At 44.1% G+C, this 12,879-nt stretch overlaps 1 protein-coding gene across 1 annotated transcript; it reads right to left on the bottom strand.

Annotated features, from left to right (window-relative positions):
• Positions 1–5,132: 5,132 nt before the first annotated feature.
• Positions 5,133–12,402, bottom strand: LOC148879157 (sulfate transporter 3.1-like). The gene is made up of 12 exons (XM_088960588.1): positions 11,707–12,402; positions 11,367–11,574; positions 10,817–10,988; positions 10,191–10,256; positions 9,416–9,529; positions 8,890–9,006; positions 7,944–8,070; positions 6,826–7,112; positions 6,351–6,541; positions 6,132–6,217; positions 5,785–5,861; positions 5,133–5,663 (listed from the first exon to the last, which is right to left on the bottom strand). Exons 1-12 carry the CDS (start codon positions 12,038–12,040, stop codon positions 5,493–5,495), a joined length of 1,950 nt encoding a protein of 649 aa, XP_088816714.1. The 5' UTR covers positions 12,041–12,402; the 3' UTR covers positions 5,133–5,492.
• Positions 12,403–12,879: the final 477 nt, after the last annotated feature.

The following is a 12,879-nucleotide window of genomic DNA, read 5'->3' as shown; positions in this document are numbered from 1 at the left end:
AAATTCTAAGACTGGTGCCAAGACATGGGAATCCGACAGAACTTTACTTCAGTCGCACACCCTCAGGCAAACGGTCAGGCAGAAGTAACGAACAGAGCCATCCTCCGAGGATTAAAGGCACGGTTGGACCGAGCTAAAGGATTGTGGGCAGAAGAACTACCCGGTGTTCTATGGGCATACCAGACCATGGAGAAGACCGTTATGGGAGAAACACCCTTCAATCTCACCTATGGCACCGAAGCAGTGATCCCCGCAGAGATCGAAGTACCTACGTTGTGCTTAGAAACATATAGTGATCAAACAAACGAAGATGAGCTACGTACCAACCTCGATCTACTCAACGAAGTAAGGGACCTCGCATACATTAGTTCCGCAACCTACTAGCAGAGAGTAGCTCAGTACTATAACTACAAGGTCAAGAAGCGAAACCTCCGCATTGGCGACCTGGCCCTTCATAAAGTTATGGTGTCTGAGCCCGGCGCTGGCAAGCTCGGGTCCAACTGGGAAGGTCCTTATCGAGTGAAATGAGCGCTCGGGGAAGGAACATATGAGCTCGAGACCCTCGAAGGGAAATAAGTACCTCGAGAATGGAATATTGTCAACCTAAGGCAATATTATCTGTAAGAATCGAGTAGGCCACGAGCCACTCCCAAAGCCTAAGGGCCAGAATACCGAGCTAATATGACCTCGGCACAACAAGACCCATTTGCCTCTATGGCATGGGCAAACTCTGAGAGTGGGCCACGAGCCACTCCTTCAGCCCAAGGCCCAAAACACCGAGCTAACTAAGACTTCAGCGTGAAGAAAGACCTAGCCACTTCAGTGGTGAAGGCAAGGTATGAAATATCAAAGGCGTAAGCAGCTCGGGTTTAAACCCTACGAAGCGTAGCTCATCTCAATACGTTGGTTGAACTGAGGAATAACCAATCAATGCATAGTTCGGGCATATATAGTAATCACTTCGCGGTATGCCATAGAGGCCTTAAATGTTAAAGGACAAATCGGGTTAATGACTATCGAAAAGTCCTACTCCGGGCATGTAGCTTTAATAGCTTAAATGATCTCTTTAGCAAAAATAAAGGGAGTTCATCATACTCAGAAGAAGGAAAAAACTTTCATTGTCAAAAAAAAAAGAGAAGAAAAGAAAAATAACAAGTGCAATAACCGAGCTAAACAGCTCGAGAAAGGTTCGATTATCACAGGGCACAACCGTCCGAACGAAAACTTGTGAAAAATCGGGTTTACGACACCCAGAAGCCACCAGAAGCCTAGAGAAGCGCCGCATCAAGGATCCGCCTCCTCATCCTCTGGAGAGTCAGGCTCCTCTTCATCCGCTTGGTCCACTGTCTCAGGAGACAGACCTTTCATAGTGATGCCATCGATGTTGAGCCCGGAGAACTTCTTCCGGACTAGCCACCGGCAAAGCTTAAACTCTGAGCGGTATGAACCCGACCCATACTCCGCCTGGAGGTCCTAAAATTCCTAGGAGTCTTTAAAATCCCAGACCGCTCTGTCTCGCTTAGCCTCCACCATCTGATCAAAGTTTTGAGTCCAATTCAGAAGAGTGGACTCCAAGTCCCGCACCTGCTGCCTAAGGAGCTCCCTCTTCGCCGCCATCCTCGATGGTTCCTCCCTATAACGTGCACTCTCTTCAATAAGCCGGACGATTTGAGCCTTATGGTCTTGGACGAGCAGCTCCTGAGACTCGCTCCCCTTGCGGGTGTGATGGAGCTCACCCTGGAGCTTCTGGTTGGCAGCCCGCTAGTCGAGGGCGTCGACACGATGGATGCACATTTGGAGAGCCATGGCATGGATGGCGGAATTTACCTATCGAAGAAAAAGAAGATCAGAAGATAGTGGAAAATGGAAAAAACAAGAGAGAAAAAGGGAAAAAGGTCACTTACCACCATGCAATGAGCGGAGGCGAACATGGAGAGGTCCCAGGGCTCCATTTTTCCCCACTGGGCGATCTCGTCATTAGTGATTTCCTTCCGACTCCTCCGGCGAGCTACCAGATAATCATTTACCCCTTACCAGTTTCCCACTGGGAACCGGGGGTAAGGACGGGGCTGAAGGGGGTTACAGGGGGCCTCCCCCGGGCCTCCCCCGGCTGAGGGAGCTCGTCACCCCCAGGGTTAAGACCGGCTCGGTAGACCCGAACTCAGTGCTTCCCGAAGGAGAGGTCCGGTCGGGGAGCGTCCTCTTCGCATGGTGCCTTTGACTACTTGAGAGAAGGCGGCATGAATCGGCACTGGACATGATGGCTGCCAAAAGACCATAAGATATTAGTCTGACAAGGAACAAAATACATGTGTACACAATACTGTCACAAGGCACTACACGACCTAGAAGACCGACCTATCAGGGCTCAAGCCTGCCTGCATGAGCTTCTCCTCAGTCAAGTAGTCCAAGCAAAGGAAGCCTACCGACGCCTAGGACAGCATCATTTTCCGAGTCTCAGGGTCCAGCTCGACCCTGGGGTCCTGAATGGCGCCCCTCCAAGCAGTGGGGAAGGACCACCCCTCGGGATTACGGACCTCAAAGTAATCCCGCTTCCAGGCGAGAATCTTATTCGACAGCTCATACAAGAGCTTATAGCCGCGTCAGGGAGAGAGGTAATAAAAGCACCTCTCCGGAGGAACCTCAGGAGCAACGTTCTTTATACAAAGGATAGAGACAAAAATATCAAGGTCCAAAGGAAGGCAGTACTTGTAACACAGGGATATAGTCCCAATCATGTTTTGAATGGCGTTGGGATGAAGCTGGTCAATGGTGACGTTGAAGTGATTTAACACCTCCACTATCAAGGGGTGCAGGGGAAGACGCAAGCCAGCCTTGAGGCGAAAGTTGCGGATCAGAGACTTGAGTCTCTCCACTGTCATTAAGGAAGGGCCAAAGGTATCAGGCTCCCTCCCCCTAAAAGTAGACGCCATGTCGCCAAAGGCCTCCCGAGCCTCTGGGATATGCTCGTAGGCTCCCCCCGAGCTCGAGGGAGCATCATCATCCTGGCTATCGCCCCTGTAATAGGTATGGTATGGGTACCCAGACATGGTTGACAGCGGTTGGGACTCACCAGAGTAGACGGAACGGAGCAGACTGAGGAACTTGGGTAGACTAGGTGAAGTGCACGACCTTAGAATCCAAAGACAGCAAGATGGCGTGGGAGAAAATATGGCCTGAGGGGTCCCCCTATTTATAGTCTCCATCCTTTCAAATTGACGGCCCAGATCAAAGTAGATTCAACGGCCCGTGGGCGCCATGACCGCACGCATTCTTAAAATTGAAGGCAATTGGCGGCACATCTTCCATAATTAAGGTAGTCGCAGCTGCACGACGTTCGGAGTTAAAGGCCACCTTAGCACGTTTTCAGAATCCAAAAGTCAGGTAAGTCAGAAGATCTCTTGATTCCCACAAATGCATTTAATGAGGATAGTCAATCAAGTTTGAATTTCGGTCAAATCATTCCATTGCACTTCATAAACTCTCTGTGCTAGCGGTACTCATAGTTCGAGGAGTGGGGGGCAATTGATGAAGGATGATTTGACCCAATCTATGAAATGGTGACACGTAGACACTGACTCGGCGTAAGCGACAGCTCAGGATTGTGGCCCAGTACGACCAAGTAACGGGCCCATAAAGTAGCTCGCTACATCGTAGCACGCAAAAGGAGGAGCTCACCACAATGCGAGCTCCGGGTTCCCCGAGCTACCTCTAAAGGGATAATCCAAGGCAACTTTAGCTTGCGAGCTAAGAAAACAAGATCGCCCGAGCTCCCAAGCAAACAAGTCATCCCAAGGACCAATTCTACTTCTGAAGTATTCCGAGCTCACTGCAAAGTAGCTCGCGAATGGGCCACACGAGCATTCCTCAGGAAGCTTCTATATGACAGGCCGTACCAATCAGACTGCGCCACATCCCTTACTGACGGCATAGTCCCTGTCCTTTCGACAGTCTGCACCCACGTCCCTCAGCAAGCGAAGGCGTGCCTATCACTTAGGAGACGTGTCACTCACTCGGGCAAGGAGTACGTCCCAACGGCCACCTGCGCAGCCCTGGCAGGTAACGGCTGTGGCAGAGGCCCAGTGGCGGTTATGCCCAATTTCACAAGAGCGGCCCTATAAAAGCCCTCAGGGCAGAAGAGAAGTTCCTTCTTGAGACCTCTAATCTCTCGAATATAGTGATAAAGCGCGACCTACACTCTTAGCCTTCGTTTTCCCTTTGCTCCCTGTATCCAATACTAACTTAAGCATCAGAGTATTCCCACTGGGTAAAATCCCCGGGAATCCTTCTTTTCATCTTCTCAGGTGTCGTCCATTGTTGACAAGGAGCCAGTCAGCAGCCAGCTAATACCCGGATCGCCGCATCAATTATTAATCAGGCTTATCGAGTGCAAACCAATAACCTTGATTATTAGTTTGGTAAATACTTGGTTCCAGCCTATGCCTAAACGGTTAACTAGACAAAGAACCTATTATTTCTATTATTATCAAGCTTATGGAGTGTAAACCAATAATTAATCCCTGATTATTAGCTTGGTAGGAAGGAGATAAATGGACTAGGACTAGAATTATTTATTGGATGGTCATCATGTTACATGATGTGAAACCAATTAAGGGAAGTATTGAGCATTATATATATTAAAACAACTCGCAGAGAGAAAGGTTTATCCACCAAACACTGACCAGGTCTCCACTTAGAGAAAAAAGGGTTATATCTAACAAAGCCTTAGAGCGCAGGACTTGTTCAAAGACGTGATTAACCTTTGAGAATTAGAGGGGCACTCAACCGACTTTATGTATATCCACACAAACACCAACCCTTTTTCAGTCAAGCTCAGACAGACTCAAGTGCAAATGCAGATATGTAAACATAAGATTTTGTACTGATTTGTGCGCTAACCCGAAAGGACCATAGGATCATTCTTCTTCGAGGAACAAAAATTCAAACAAAGTTGGCAAGCTGAGTTTTTTCTGAGCATTTCACATTTGGACGAGAAATATAATTAATTAATTAATTATGGGCTTAATAATTAGTGGAAATGTTCTAAACTGTTTGCCTTCTCCTGGTCTAAAACTCTCAAAAGCATTTAGCCATGGTAATTTATGCCCCCAAACCGAAGACAATCCTCTGAATAATGCCCGAAAGAAATTCTGCATGGATGCTTAATTATTAAAGCTGATTCTCATTACATACATCACATGAGGATTGAGGAGGGCAGTCACCAGCCACCACTCACAAAATTCAAAAAAAAAAATAAAAAAAACTTAAACTAAATTACAAGTATGTATAAGATTTCCTACACATTACAAAAGATTCGTAGAAGAAAGCCTCGCGATCGAGTTCTACAGAATAAGGTGTCTTTGTTTTAAATCAATTTCCCTTCCTCTGGCTGGATGTGTTAATCCTCAATCCTCATTGATTTAGATGCCATAAGCATAGCCACGCACGTATTGCCGTGAACCCCGAATAAATCTAGGCAATTTGCTTCGTCTTCACACATTGTTGTCAGTTGCAGGGGCTGGCTTGCATGAGTGAAGGATGAAGTTGCATGCTCCCACTGCCTCTGCAACCGTTAGATAGACCCATTCCTGGCCAATTTCATCGAGGAACTTGGACTTGTCTAGCTTCTTCATTACTTCACTTCCAGGGTTTGCTAGAACCAGCTGCTCCATCCACAAAATTACAACATAGTTAATTTGCACACACAGAATAGTAAGCCCAAATGTAAGAAGAGAGGTTGGGCGTCGGGAATTGAAAAGTGGAAACAAAACTAAGAGACTGTACCTTGAGCCCTCTTCTGTCAATGATCTTTTTGACTTCTTCAAGCATGCTGATCCCGCTTGTATCGATGTTAGCTACGGCTGTGAATCCAAAAAAAAATTGAGTGTGAGGTGAATCCTGCTTATATAACATAATTTTGTGTTATCAAATCCATGGTTTTCGAATTCGGACGGTCGAACCATTTGGCCCGGGAACCTTCAGATGACCGATTCTGTTTTACCCCAAATACAGTCCCTGGTCAAACATTTTCTTATTTTTAAATATATATATATATATATTTTTTTGTCAGAACAGGCCGTCCATTTGGTGGCCAGAACAATGATCAAAACACCACAAATAATCATACTTACAGCCCATATCAAGTATAATATACTGTAAGCTGGCTTCTCCTGATGATTTTAGCTTGTCTTCCTCCTCATCTATCCATCTCGAGATCCTAATCAAGCCCAGAATCGTGAATCCTGTGAGTAGTCTGTCTACTAGTGGTGACTGGTGAAATCTCATATTATTTAGTTTGTGCAAGTTCTATTATACGATTTATCTCTGTTTGTAATGGTTTTGAGTATTACCTTTCTCTCAAGTAGCTTGCATTGGCAAAGTAGATGGGGGCATCAATTCTAAGTATGAGGACTCCTGGAACACTATCTACAACTGGGTATTGTTCAACACTTCGGTAAACCATGGAGTTTGGGATATTGCCCAGAACAGTGGTCCTTGGTCTTGCTACGAACAAAAGTACTCTAAGCACTGAGAGTGCGACCTGCGTTCACATAAACATATTATACACCTCATTTACAATACAAGCAAGTAGCTCAAGTATGAACTCCTGAGTCCTGACCAGTGACCACTCTAGGCCGATGCTAAATTAAGCCTGGACACTTAATGGGCTAATTTGAAAGCCCACTTAATCCAGCCTAGCCCAATAGTTGTCCCGGGCCCAGTTGTGAGACTGAAAGAGAGCAAGAGAGGCAGAATCAGGGATACCCTGGATGATTGACTGACTGAGTGTTAGTCCCGTTAAAGTGTTAGAGAAGTATAACATACCGCAATGACTAAGCCGATCTCAACACTGCCAAAAACCACACCGATGTATGCACTTATGCACACAACGAAGTCGAACTTGTCGACCTTCCAGAGATGGAGGGCAGCTTCATAGTCGATTAAGCCAATCATTGCAGCAATAATAATGGAGGAGAGCACCACAAGAGGTGTGTAATGGAACAATGGCGTTAAGAACAACAGTGTTATCATCACTGCAGTGGCCATCACAATGTTGGAAACTGCTGTCTTGCATCCTGCGTTGAAGTTAACTGCCGATCGCGAAAACGGCCCTGAAAAGTTCCAATTACGCTCCAACAATGTTAGTAAATCCCCAAACAAACCAGAAATGCTTTTTCTTTTCAGCTTTTCCATGCCTTAGGCTACTATGATACCCTTCTCGACAGGGTCTGCAGCTTGGATTTGGCCAAACTGAACCCAAGTACCCAACATATTCGAAGATAGCCGAAGGAAGATAGGATTGGGTTGAAAAAGAGGTCATGGTTAAGGTTGGAAAATGCTAGCCAAATTTAAAATCTAAAATCTATTTTTTTTTTGGTAAAAATAGGAGAAGCTAGAAATAGCTTAGCCCCAAGCATTACAAAAACAAATAGAACTTAAATCCCTCAGAAGAGCAAAAATTAAGAGTGTTAATAGGGGTTGAAAGAACTTGGTTCACCATGTGGACTCTCTGAAAAAGTGACTCCACAATCCAAATCTGATCTGATTTATTATGGTTGTTCATTGGAATTCTTGGAAAATAAGCAATCGAGTTGGCGAGGGATTGGAGAGACCGAGAGAGGATGACCTAATTTAATTATTTATAATTGTTGAAGCTTGGCCTATATTTCAGGTCTAGATATGGGCTGGGCCAAGGCAATTACCCATGTACCATCTCCGCATAAAAAGTGTGTATGGTTCAGTTGTTGTGCGCATTTAGGGACTTGTTTGTGAATATGTGGCTAGGGTTCCAACCTGAAACCCATCCAAATCCATTAACTGATTGGGTCAGGGTTGAAAATTTAGCATGATAGGGGATTGACATCAACCAGGTCCAATTCGAGCCAAGCTGGGGGATGAAGTGACGGGGAAAATTCACAAGCAAACTGGAAATAGAGAAAAACCTGTAGTCAAGTAGCAAGAAGTGCAAGAACCAGCGATGTTCATCATGCCAAAAGCAATCATCTCTTTGTTCCCATCAATATGATAGTTCTTGAACATAGCGAAGCTTCTCCCCACAGCGATTCCTTCCTGTTTTTCATTCACCACCACCACAAATTTTAGTTTTATTCACCAACAAATCTAATTTAGAAAGCGATCTGTAGGGTGCAAATTTGAATAGCCCAATCCGAAACCAGACTAAGCCGGAATCAACGCTGGAACAAACCAATTAACACACCAACGAGCCAGTCCTAAGTTGGTTGAGGCTATGATTTCATGTTCTATAAATTATATAATTCTTACACTACAAAATTTGTTTTTTTTTCTAAAAAACCATTATTTTGATGGTTTTAAAACCATATATTATTTAAAATAAATTAGAATTTGGTAATGTGATTTTTTTAGCAAATGAAAATGAAAATAAAAAACATTCATGTACTAAAACTCCATAATTATTTGTACCAGACCAGACTCGTACGTGGAAAACATGTTATCCATGTGAATGTGAATGTGAGGCCGTGCAAAGCGAGGCAGAGTCAGCCAGTCAGGGTCACAGTCTCACAGACAATCTTCCTATATTGTTAAATATATATTTATTTTAAAATCTTAAAATTAATCACGTGACTAAACGGCTTTAAAGTTCAAACATCCGAATCTTGGTCACGTGCAGCTGCTAAGCCGCGGGACCCACCACAAACGTGGGCAGGCAGGACCGGACGATTCTGAAATTAGTAAAGTATGTACTAAAGATTCGTGGTGGTGTCTGCTGTCATGTGTGGTCAAGAAAAGTCAAGCTTCTGGTTTCTCTCGTTGAAGTGAACCTGAACGGCTGAACCTGAGGGGAATAATTTGTCATAATTTGAGGAGTGAGGGGGTCAGGACTCAGGAGGCGACGGACGGAGTACTTACGGCGAGAGCGATGACACCCGTGACGATTCCGGTTTTCATGGCCAACGTCAGATACTGCGACCCAAAAGCCAGATCGGTCAAAGACGGTGGGTTCAACCCTTTCTTCAAGTGTCCTATCTGTTTCAGACATGACAAAAACATACAGCGTATCAATCGCGTTTACGTTACAGTAGAAAACAATACAATCTGATCACTATTATCCTCCAATCACCACCATCCGTAATTCTATTTTGTCCTTGGCATTTGTCCTAGGCAGCAAGCCCATCTACACCAACCCGTTTTTGATTTTTGATTTTGTATTTGGGTCCTACCCGGTTACTAAGTAGTAACCTTAAAACCCATAAAAATTTGGCCGGTAGCCAAGGCATGAGTGGCCATACATGTCATCATGTGGCCCCACTTGTTGCTTGGCACTTCCACTGATCAATATTATTTGGCTAAACCCATGAGATGAGCCAGACATATAGTAAGAAAAGATTTTGACTACTGTTGGGAGTGGGGATGGATGGGAATTGGGATTCCTTACCACTTGGACCCCGTGATTTTCAGCATGGGTGAGATAGACGAGGAGGCTTCCCAGAATGACAGAAGTAAGCGGCGCCATGGCTGATATCCAGAAGAACTTTGGTCGTCTCTTGCTCTGTTTGTTGTCAAAAACATCACATTAATTTGATTATCTGAATGGAACACTTGAACTTAATTAAAATTCCTTTTGCCAAGAGAAATGGGAAATTAAAATGGATCCAACCAGTACTAAATAAAAGGAAAAAAGAAGTTTTATTATTGGGAAAGGAAAAGCCGACAAATTTACTTGGTAAAACTTCCTAATCGATCCGAGGTCATGGTTTTCACGTAGAGGGCAAGAAATTGATCCCTTTTATTTAGTACTACTTAGTCAAACAAATTAAGATGAATGGATATTTCTTACTATTGCTCACCTCACTGATAAGTTTGGAACTGTAGCAGAGATAAGGAAGGGTTAGCTAATAGCTAGAATTGAGTAAGGGAAGAACGGTAGATCAAGTGAAGTTCAGAATCTTCATAAAGTCCGTTTTGGTTGCTTGGAGACAAACCCATTTAATTGTTAAATTGTCACTGTTGTTGTCACTTTTTGGCAGCAACAAATGGGATATACGACAAGTGAGGTTGGGAATACAGTTGCATTTTATTTACTTTAAGGTCATGTAGCCTGCAATATTTATAGTAATTCGTTCTGTTTCACTATAACTGAGTAAGCTACAGCTACAGCTACAGCTAGCGTTTCAGAAGAATTAATGAAGGGGGTACTTGAATTTACTCACAATATATCTAGTGAGGATGAGGAAGAAGAGGAAGCAACAGCCCAAGACACCACTTTCCCATCTCCACTGTAACAATCAATCACAACACAACAATGAATGATCATCAGAAATAAAGAGTAAAAAACGAATGAAGCCTAATGCCTTTCTTTACATATTACTCATGACCGGAAAAGTTAAAAACAAAACAGGACAAAAGCTTTGTTCTTCCATTTGCAAAATACACTTGTTCATTTTATTGTGGGTGGATCATTGATGGTTTTGTGGTGGAACACGGTTGGTGATGGTAATTCATGTCATAGTCATTCCCGAAAACCTGGTTGTTGATTTTTCTGCTGAATAATTTTGTCTTTCGAAACACAAGACTGAATTTTAAATAATTCTCTCGAAGAAAAATAAAGAAAAACCACGGCATTCTCTTTCATGATAGATTAAGCCTCAAGTTGACTGAGAATGGTGGGTGAGCTTCTCAAAGAAATGCAAAACTATCGGTATCAAATCAGTAAAGGTTATTGGGTGACTCTAAAACAAGACCCATAATACGTACCCGTAGTTACGAATAAAAACTAATTGATAATTAATTATGAATTGAAAGAGATTTTCAAATAGGAGGAGCTTCAAAAAGAAACCTGGTGTGTTTGGGTGAAAACAGAACGCATCACAGAAACAACATCAGTTCCATGGGTGAAACGCTCCAAACCAAGGATCCCTTTCAGCTGTTGAAGACAAACAACCGTGGCTGCTCCGGCCATGAAACCCACTATTGTTGCATGCGACAAGAAGTCCACAATAAACCCAAGCCTGCACAAACAAATTAAAGTTGTATTCCGAACGTTTAAGACAAAATTAAGGACAATAACTATCCGCTTTCTCTCACTTATCGATCATATCTGTTACCTTATGTCTCTCTACCCGGTATCACTGATTAAACATGCAAAATGAGAAATGACAAACCCAAACCCGGGAAAATTGACAATCCGCATCCCAACACACAAGATGACACGAGACAGACAGAGAGGTCGCAAACACGCAACGCTAATCTCCCCTTTTTAAACTTTCTAAGTCCGTCGTATCAGACCAAAATTGAAAGAACAAGATGTAGACTGAATTGGATTAATTTGAGCATAGGAACCCATCTTTCCTTGTAACTTTTAGCATATGTTGCTTCGTTGTACCAACCTTAGGATCCCCAAGGTAGCTTGAAGAACTCCGGCGAAGAATGTTGCCGTGAAAGCGAGGTGAAGATACAGAGTTGGATTGTCATTAGCATTCACCTCGCTACCCAACATAGAAGCCGTAAGGAGTGATGCGACAGCCACAGTCCCCACCGCCAAATCTCTTGAACTCCCCATCATGGCGTACACCAGCGGCGGGACAAAGCTCGAATCTGCATTGCCCACGATAAAACTTTTTAAGAATTAAAAGATAAATAAATAAAGAATCCAGTTACTCGTATCTCTATTTTCACTCAAATAATCCTTGTGGATTTGTCTTAGTCTGACGACCGTCGAATACTCACACAAACCAAGGATGGGCGGTAAGTTGGCCAGTTGGGCGTAACTTATCCCTTGAGGGATGGCAAGGCTGGCGATAGTGATCCCGGCGATAAGGTCGGCTTTGAAGTACTGGAAAGTATAGCGGGGAGCCCATTCGAGAATGGGTAGGAAGTACTGCAAACCCAATATGAACTTCCGAGAAGGTGGTTGGTTCTTGAATTGGCGAAGTGGGTCGTCTGGGAAAAAGGTCTCTTTCAAGGATCTCTTGAGTGACTTATAAAATGGCTGTGGCGGTGGTATCGCCACGTGATGAGCACAGTCGCCTTTAGAGGGGAATGCGTAATCGGAATTACCCATTTCTGGTCACCTCAGGCCGTGTTGGTTGCTAAACTTAGTAGTAATGCTTTCTTTGTGAGAGTAGGAGGGGGGAGGGGGGGCTTGTGAGTTGCACTGTATATACTTATAAAGATGGCTTCAAATAATGTGAAGCTGATGATGATAGTGCGTGTGCGAACTTATAGAAGGTGGGTAGATATAGCTGGTGGGATGTTGTTATCTTCAGCGTAGTAGTGAGGGAGGTGGCTTCTGCGCTCTGAAGTTTATAGCAGCAGAAGGTGGTGGTGGCCGAAGTGGAAAAGCAGGCGGCCTTCGGGCGAGAGCCGAGAGGCGATGGCGATGGGCGATGGGCGATGGGCCATGGGCGATAGGGGTGGAGTGAGACTGAGGGAGGGAGGGACTGGGGGTTATAAAGAGGAGGAAAGGAGTGTGGGTGGGGGATGTTTCATATCTCCCTAAGTGGCTAAGTGCGTTGCGGGTCCTCCAAACTCCAATTTCCATACGAATGGACCGACACGTGTCTTTGAATTTCGGCAAAACAGGAAGCAAAATAGCAATAGCTTATTCATGTCTCGGATGAGGTCTGACGCGTGCCAAGGGCTGTCGTGGCATTCATCACTTCCAACCACTTGGCAGGTAGATGCTGATTAGACGCGTAAGTAGAATCAAATTAAGTTGACATATATACAGTACTTGAAAATTAAGGCTATAATATTATTTCCTCTTAAAAAAATTGAGGCTTTATAATTTATATACACTACTTGTGCGTATTATTTAATTCTTTTCGATGACTGTACTCCTTAGATGTATTATGGATCCTTTACAGTACTTCTTAATTGCCCCCACCTTTTTATATTTAT

Source organism: Nelumbo lutea, chromosome 1, assembly GCF_056320005.1.
Source record: "Nelumbo lutea isolate HS-2025 chromosome 1, American lotus-T2T, whole genome shotgun sequence".
Classification (NCBI taxonomy): domain Eukaryota; kingdom Viridiplantae; phylum Streptophyta; class Magnoliopsida; order Proteales; family Nelumbonaceae; genus Nelumbo; species Nelumbo lutea.
The sequence above is the reverse complement of the archived record's forward strand: the minus strand, read 5'-3'. Positions and strand labels throughout refer to the sequence as shown.